The sequence below is a fragment of the Anarrhichthys ocellatus genome, unplaced genomic scaffold (assembly GCF_004355925.1).
Source record: "Anarrhichthys ocellatus isolate YVR2014 unplaced genomic scaffold, GSC_Weel_1.0 scaffold14, whole genome shotgun sequence".
In the NCBI taxonomy this organism is placed as follows: domain Eukaryota; kingdom Metazoa; phylum Chordata; class Actinopteri; order Perciformes; family Anarhichadidae; genus Anarrhichthys; species Anarrhichthys ocellatus.
In genome coordinates, this window is record NW_022280044.1 from 2,153,956 (window position 1) to 2,162,161 (window position 8,206).

The following is an 8,206-nucleotide window of genomic DNA, read 5'->3' on the forward strand; positions in this document are numbered from 1 at the left end:
TGTGTCTAAGGGTTATCAACAATAGAAGGGACCCAGTTGTTGCTGCTAGTCTTGGATAGGATTTGTTGGCAGCGCTGAGCCAGACTTTTGTTTGGCTTTCTATTCCTCTCTGCATCAGGCTGATAGAGAGAAGAAAATGGGAGATCAATGTTCCAACGACAGTCGCTTCTTTGTGATCTCAAACAGCTTGTGCGATGTTAGCCATCAAAAACAAAATCCATATTCCCAGTCCTCAGGTTGATAAGTGTAAAGAATGTGGTAATTGCTATTTGTGGTAATTTCTTCATTGCAAAAAAATCTGCTAACATTCACAATCAATACACAGTGACTGTGTGTTGGGTGTTGAATGAAATCTTCATACGCCAGTCTACTTTGGAAAGACCATAAAAAGTCAATTTTAAAGTGAAACTTACAAAACTCCACAAAGACTCTACTCTACTCTATGAAAAATATTAGAAACTGTGCGTTAACACTCTCTATAACAGAATAATAATAAAATATTTAGTTGTTTGCCATTAGGTGTTCTGTATGAAAGATATCCTTTGTCTTTAAAATGGTTATAAAGTAGTTCATCTATATTTAATTAGGCAATAAAAACAGTGATTAATAATAGAGTTGACATATCAAATAAATTACATTATAAAACTCTTCACTCATTTATGTTTAATTGGACATAGAAAGTAATGAAACAGATGCATATGGAAATAATAATATAAATCAATTTGACAGTTTATTTTATTTATTGTATTAACTGCATTTGGACCTACCAGATGCTTTTTTCATTGACCAACTCTGCTTTCATTCACATGATCCTCTTGGGGTTTGGCCGTCAAAGCCCTGGGATTTTGAGAAAATTTAAATCCACAAGAAGTTGTCTTCTTTTAGATTCCAATAATTCCTGGGACGAATAGGGTTAACCTGGAGCTGTGTGTGTGTGTGTGTGTGTCCATGCACCCCTGCCTCTGTGCACTTGCATGCACATGTGCGATTGCAGGTGGACCGTACAGAGGTGATTCGCAGCAGTAGCAGCCCCGTCTTCTCCAAGATCTTCCTGGTGGACTACTACTTTGAGGAGGTCCAGAGGCTCCGCTTTGAACTTCATGACATCAGCTCTGGCAACAATGGCCTCCGCGACGCTGACTTCCTGGGAGCCATGGAGTGCACCTTAGGACAGGTCAGTGTGTCTTTTTGACTGGTCATTGCTTGACTAGATGGGGAGCTAATGTGAAAGAGTGCATGGTATGATAGATAAGTGCACACAAAGGTGAGTAAGTGAAGCTTTAGCAGAGTTCTGGACACTTACTGTAATCTCACCATGTTAACTTGATATCACTGTCTCCCTCCACTGTACACTATTCAACAAAAGAAACATCTCCTAGAAGCCAGGCTTATTTAAATTTATGTGAAACAGCATGTTAGCCAGGTCGCTGCACAAGCTAAGTGGTGCGGGAAGTATGGAGGTCTCATCTAAACTGCGAACGGTGAGAGCATGCTTCTGCAGGTCAATGCATGACAGGAGTGCATTTATGTGCATCAGTGAATGCATTCACAACCAGCAAATTGCATTTCACCAGTATATCCCTTACAGTATGAGTGTTTTGTTTACCAGTGCAGAGCATGGACATTTCTGTGAGACCTATGCAGGCATGAATGCAGGGTGTAAAAATGTCAGGCTCATGTTATAATCCTTTGTAAAGTTATCTGAGCTTGTTGGGATTTTAAACGCCTGCATCAGGTAATGTGAGCTTCAATAAGGGCGAGAGAGCAACTTTATGATTAGAAGGGCTACCTTTAGACCTGGATGGAATCCTAATGTGATCTTTTCACTTGAGGTCGGCTACTGTCGCTATCTGCATTTACACTGAGCTTTCGATGTCCTTGAGTCCAGTTACGTAAATCCCTGATAACAATTTTTTCAAAGCGTTTATATATGCATACGCTAATACATAGGGTGTTTTTTCTCATGTAATGGTGTTGTTGCCTCTCTTCATAATCTAGTTGTACTCAATATTGAAAGATTTGTGTAGTTCAAGTGTTTCTTTTAACATTCAAGAGCATTTAAGAAAAAATATTGCAACTGCAGTGGTCCTTATTATCAAGTTGATTTCAGGATATCACTAGCTGAGAAAAAAGAAATAAGAGGAAAAGAGTTCCAAAAAGTATTAAAGTGTTTGTGTCCGCCTCCCATTGTCAGAGACGCTGTCAGCAGCATAAAGCTGGTGGAATTACAATAGTTGGGAGAACTGAGATAACTGACACGGACAAAAGGGATTTTGAAGGCGAGAGCCATCGAGGTTTATTGAAATAGGATAACATGCCGCCAACATTTTGTCTGTGTCCAAACAACAACATTACCAAATGAATATTAATGATAAAAAGGCTACTTTAGCCATATCAACTTAAACATACTGTATGTAGCATTGTGTCTACAAGCTTGCTTTTATTGTCCCCAAGTGGCAAAAAAATAATTTTATAAACAATAAAGTTGGAGTCAGGGAAAGTCTGTTTTCCTTGTAATATTTTATTTAAAAATGAAATATATCTAAAGCCTTTTTTTCATATTTGTACATCAAAACTGAACACATAAAGATGCACTCAGATACAATCTTTCAGTCAAAATGAAAGAAGTAGACATTCCAGTAATTAGCCCCCAAAACAAAACACCTGAGTATCCCTTTTGCTCTTTGGATTAACACTGAATCACATGACTCCCTGTAACTTCCTGTAATTTGAAAGCATTGATCGTACTGCGGATCCCACTTAGAATCAAGCTCATTGTTTTAGTTCGCCTACCTGGTTGATGAACCCACTCACCGACCTCTCCATGTAAACTTGAGCGGTCACTTATAGCTTGTGTAACACCTGGCGAAAAAGAGTCCAGGAGCTAGCAGATCAGGGATACAACAACTGAGAAAATTACATTTGACAGGTGGCAAGAAAGGTGACTGCCATCCTGTTTTCTGTCCATTGGATGTGTAAAGTAGGCAGTTATATGCTATTAAGGAGAAGTGTGAGGTAACACCAGGGTGACACTAGCAGGGCGAGCTTGTCCCTCTGAGGAGAAACACTGATTTTCGTGGACTCTTCGTTTCTGTTTCTTTCAGATCGTCTCTCAGAGGAAACTGACCAAAGCTCTACTCAAACAGGGAAACACTTCTGGGAAGTCCTCCATAACGGTGCGACACTGTTTCCAGAGTCAGCTCCACCACAGTTACACACACACACGCCCCACCACAGTTACACACACACACGCATGCACGCACAAATCACACATGCACCCTCTCTTGCACTCAGACACTCTGAAGATAATTAATTTGATGATGTTGCCTGTTCAATGTGCTCTGTTTGTCATTTCCATATAATTTTCTCTCACCTCCTTCCTCTCTCTCTCTCTCTCTCTCTCTCTCTCTCTCTCTCTCTCTCTCTCTCTACGCCTCCCCCTCTTTATCTTTCCCCCATTTTTTCCCTCTCCACTCCCCCCTCTAAAGGTGACAGCAGAGGAATTGTCTGGTAATGACGATTACGTTGAACTCTCCTTCAGCGCTCGTAAGCTAGACGACAAGGTTTGTGTGATTGTGTGAGATCTTTCTCAAAGATTAAAAACCTGTGGTTTTCCCTTAGCTATCGGAGCCATTCTTATTCAAAGATGTGTTTGAGTGTGCGCTGTGCAGGCAGGTGTGTGTGTGTGTGTGTGTGGGTGTGTGGGTGTGTGGGTGTGAATAAATCTGTGGGTGGAGGGCTGTGGGAATTGACGATGAAGCAACCCACGCACAATACACAAAAGTACAATCTGGCATTAGAAGAGGCCTGCTGAGATAGGTGAGCACCCCCCTCTCCCCCTCCTATCTCAGCCACACCACCAACACACACAGATAACTATATTAATTTTCAGCCTCCAACACACACACACACACACACTCATGGCCACGGATGACTAATCCAAGCAAGTTGTGCCTTAGGGGAAAGATGGAAGAAAGCAGGGAAGGGGCGGTTAAATTGGAGAAGACAGGAAAGGAAGAAAGGAAGAAATAAGGAGTGAAATAATGATTCTTTCAGTGTTTGAATGATTTATGGTGATCAAAGGCAGTTCTGAGGCAATGCCTTACATGCGTGTTTTTCCTCTAAAGGATTTCTTCAGCAAGTCAGACCCCTTCTTGGAGATTTTCAGAATAAATGATGATGGGACCGAGTCGCTCGTGCACAGAACAGAGGTAATTACATGCGCACACAAACACGCATTTTATTTTCAAGTATTATTTTCTGCCTCAGGCCTGTGATTATCAAAAACTGTGATGTTTTTGTGCCCTGCAGACGATCATGAACAACCTGAGCCCAGTTTGGAAATCATTCAAAGTTTCCTTTAACACACTCTGCAGTGGTGACCATGATAGGGAGCTAAAGGTGAGTCTGCAACTGTAACTATTTCGTACAGGTCATTAGAATGTCAACATCATTTTATTTAACCTTTAATATAATGGGCAACGATCTGAGCCTTGGCTAAAGCGCCCTTCATTTTTTAATAATAATAATAATACATCAAATTTATATAGCGCTTTTCAAAATACCCAAAGACGCTTTACAGGGCAGAGACAAACAGAACAAACAAACAAAAATAAAGAAAAAAAGAAAGACAGAGGAGCAAACAAAACAAACAAACAGAACATTTTGGTAAAAAAAAAAGAAATAACTGGAGAAGCTGTGCGGAATAGGTCATGTAGTGGAGGGTAGGGTGCAGGGGTTGGCAGGTGAAGGCGAGTTTGAAGAGGTGGGTTTTGAGGGCTTGTTTGAATGATGATAGGGAGGGAGCCTCACGGATGTGGATGGGGAGGGCGTTCCAGAGGGGAGGTGCAGCAGCTGAGAAGGCCCTGTCACCCCAGGTCCGGCGCTTGGTCCTGATGGTCTTCAGATTGTTTGCACCGGCGGACCTGAGGCAACGGGTTGGGGCGTGGAGGGGGAGGAGGTCTGAAAGGTAGGGAAGGGCCAGGTTGTTTAGGGCTTTGTAGGTGGTGAGTAATATTTTGAAGTCTATTCTGTATTTGACCGGGAGCCAGTGGAGGTTGTGAAGGACCGGGGTGATGTGTTCATAGCGGCCGGTGGAAGTGAGCAGTCGAGCGGCAGAGTTCTGAACATATTGGAGTTTATTGAGGATTTTGTTGGGAGAACCATGGAGGATGCTGTTGCAGTCGTCGAGTCTTAAGTTCCCCAATGCCCATTTAGAGGGAAAGGCTAAACAGCACCCGAAGGCCTGCAGGTGTTTCTTTGCAAGGTGGTTTTTCTGTGCAGCATACAAATGATGAGATTTGTAAAACATACACAGAGTGCTACATACCCACTCGTATATAAATTAATCAAACCATGTAAACAAGTCACAAAGGAGCCTTAAACATCTCCTTCCAGAGTCATGAGTTGAGATCAGGTCATGTGTTGCCTTTCCTTTAGTCCTGATGTGTTATTTAAAGAGCCGGGCGGGTGTGAAAGAGCTCAGTGGTCGTCCTAAACTCTCACCTTTACTTGCCTGAATAGATCTGCGTGCATGTGCATGTGCATGTGCATGTGCATGTGAGAAAGTGGCGGCCGCACAGCATCTCCAAACAGATATTCTCACCATGAATAAACATGAACTTGTTCATTAAATATTCAGAGGCGTCTTAACTCTGCATGGCTCCTGACAGCAGGAGAAAGGGCTCACACTCTCACTCACACACCATCGGCTATGGTTTCCAGGGCTACCTGTTTGAAGCACCAGAGCTAAATGGCAGGGCAGAGATCTCTATTCAGACCAGTGCTTGGTTTTCACTGGGCTCTTAACTGACCAATGCATAAATCCATATCCCTCCTCTATAGCGTCTGTCTGTCTCACACTTTGTATTTCTTCTTATCCGTTTCCTCCATCTCTCTCTGTCTCTCTCTCTCTCTCTCTCTCTCTCTCTCTCCGGCCAACTGTTAGTATTCAGTGAATGGGAAGGAGATTCTTCTTCTTTTCATTACTCACTCTCACAGCTCTCGGCAACTTGAAGTGGAAGCAAGGCTGCAAATCGAGCGCTCGCTCCCTCACACACAAAAATGATTGCCGAAAACACAGACATGCATGCGATCCACAAATGATCAGACACACACTTCAGGTGCGGGCACTTGTCAGCTCAAGTGGGAGATCTGAAATAAGGGGATTACTGCCAGTAGTTGCTGTTAATCAATCGTTGTTGGATTGTTTCAGAATTAGTTGTTGGAGTGACCTCAGGCAAGAAGGTCACAAAGCTCAACAGCAAAATGACACAATTCACAGCTGTGAAGGGCAGAAGCATTTTCTCCCCCTTCTATGTTAACAAGAGTCTCTATTGACCAATGTGTTGTAATATTATTGATTATAAAACCTCTGCGGGACAGTCTAGATAATGGTGCCATTTTTAAACCTTTTCAAATTATAGGGTTGTTTCTTTATTATGTGCACAGCCATGGCCCGCTGACCCGCACATTTCACTAGTGATTGAGGCCATTTATCTTGTCTGGCAGCTCCTTTGAGAGAAACAAACTATTACAATGAAACATGCACACACACACACACATACACACATAAGGCGCTCTCTTAAGCCACGTCCCTCTCAGCATCCTCAGATTAATATTTCACCGCTCCATTGCCCCCCCACCAACACTGCCTTATCAATCATTCAGCATGGCATTTCCCTGCATGCCATGAGTGCATGTGTGTGTGTGCATGTGTGTGTGTGTGTGTGCATTCAGATGACAGTGTTGCAGCTGCGCTCTAAATGAATGAATGTGTGCGCTTGTGTGTTTGTGTGTGTCTCTTTGTGTCTATTCCAGGGCACAGTCTGGGACTGGGACTCTAATGGAAAACACGACTTTATTGGGGAGTTTCAGACCACCTTTAAAGAGATGAGAACGGAGCAGGAGGGCAAACAGGTGAGCACATGCAAGGAGATGAATGGTTTGATAATAGTTGGATCTTTGTCACAGCTTTATATATACAGTATATACCAATAATCTGATGATGAGGACAGGTTAACCATCCAACCTGCCGGAGAATAAACATATCAGAGTGATTCAAAAGTACAATTAGTATACAATTAGAACTAAATCAAAACATATTTTAAAAAGTTATATGATTTGAAAGATTATTGTCAAAAAGCTGTAAATGTCCACACATGCATCTGTTAACAAACACTAACATACATGTAAGTTATACTCAAACTTGTAGAGCAAGCAGCCACAACATAAAGAGATGGTTCAGACCTCTTGGCTGATATGACATTTACATGAAGGTGTGTGTGTGTGTGTGTGTGTGTGTGTGTGTGTGTTTGGCCAGCTTCAGTGGGAGTGCATCAACCCTAAATACCAGATGAAGAAGAAGAATTACAGAAACTCTGGTGTTGTCATTATCAACCACTGCAAGGTGAATTCTCTCCCTGTATGAGTCTCACAGGTCAAGTAGGAATTATTGTCTTCATTATTGATTAAAGATGCCCTGTGGAGTTATATTTACATTCAATGTGTGTCTTTTTGAATGTTTGCTTGCTAGCAGAAGTCTTCCCTGTCTTTATTGGCCTCTTTTCTACACTTCTTGGTGCGCTATCGTCGACTAACTGTTACTTAATGGAGTAGTGTGCAACCAGTGGCAGGATTGTGGGTGCATGTAGCCTGAGTGCATGCTTGGATATGACCCCCTCGTACTACTAGTGTACGAAAAACTCCACAAGGTCTCTTTAATCTGTCAATTAATTGTTTAGCTGATTAGTTGTTTAAATGTCACACTGAAAAATGCCCATCTCACATTTCTCAAAGGTTTCGTCTTCAAAATGCTTGTTTTGTCCAATTTACAGTACAAAACCAAAGATATGAAATAAAATCAAACAGGAATAGTTCATTTTGTGTTATCTAATCAATTAATTATTTCAGCCCTAGTGTTGAGTGTCACCACGCATCAAGCACAGCCACATCCACATCATTCAGCTTTTATTATATGCTACCTTGACTCAATGACATCCATAAATCTTAACATCCCCCTTGACAGATCATAAAAATGTATTCCTTCCTGGATTACATCATGGGAGGCTGCCAAATTCAGTTCACAGTAAGTTTTGTCACATATAATCTTTTCAATATTTATAGCAGCATGTCATTGCCTGTCCATGGCCACTCATGCGGTGTGTGTGTGTGTGTGTGTGTGTGTGTGTGTGTGTGTGTGTGTGTG

General features: G+C 42.0%; 1 protein-coding gene across 1 annotated transcript in view; it reads left to right on the forward strand.

Moving 5' to 3' along the window:
- Positions 1 to 8,206, forward strand: part of cpne4b (copine IVb) — a 21,065-nt gene that overhangs the window by 5,880 nt on the left and 6,979 nt on the right. The window contains exons 3-10 of the mRNA XM_031854294.1: positions 995 to 1,174; positions 3,105 to 3,176; positions 3,489 to 3,563; positions 4,128 to 4,211; positions 4,312 to 4,401; positions 6,820 to 6,918; positions 7,322 to 7,408; positions 8,027 to 8,086. Of these exons, the coding sequence (XP_031710154.1) occupies positions 995 to 1,174; positions 3,105 to 3,176; positions 3,489 to 3,563; positions 4,128 to 4,211; positions 4,312 to 4,401; positions 6,820 to 6,918; positions 7,322 to 7,408; positions 8,027 to 8,086 (747 nt within the window). The remainder of the gene's footprint in view (positions 1 to 994; positions 1,175 to 3,104; positions 3,177 to 3,488; positions 3,564 to 4,127; positions 4,212 to 4,311; positions 4,402 to 6,819; positions 6,919 to 7,321; positions 7,409 to 8,026; positions 8,087 to 8,206) is intronic.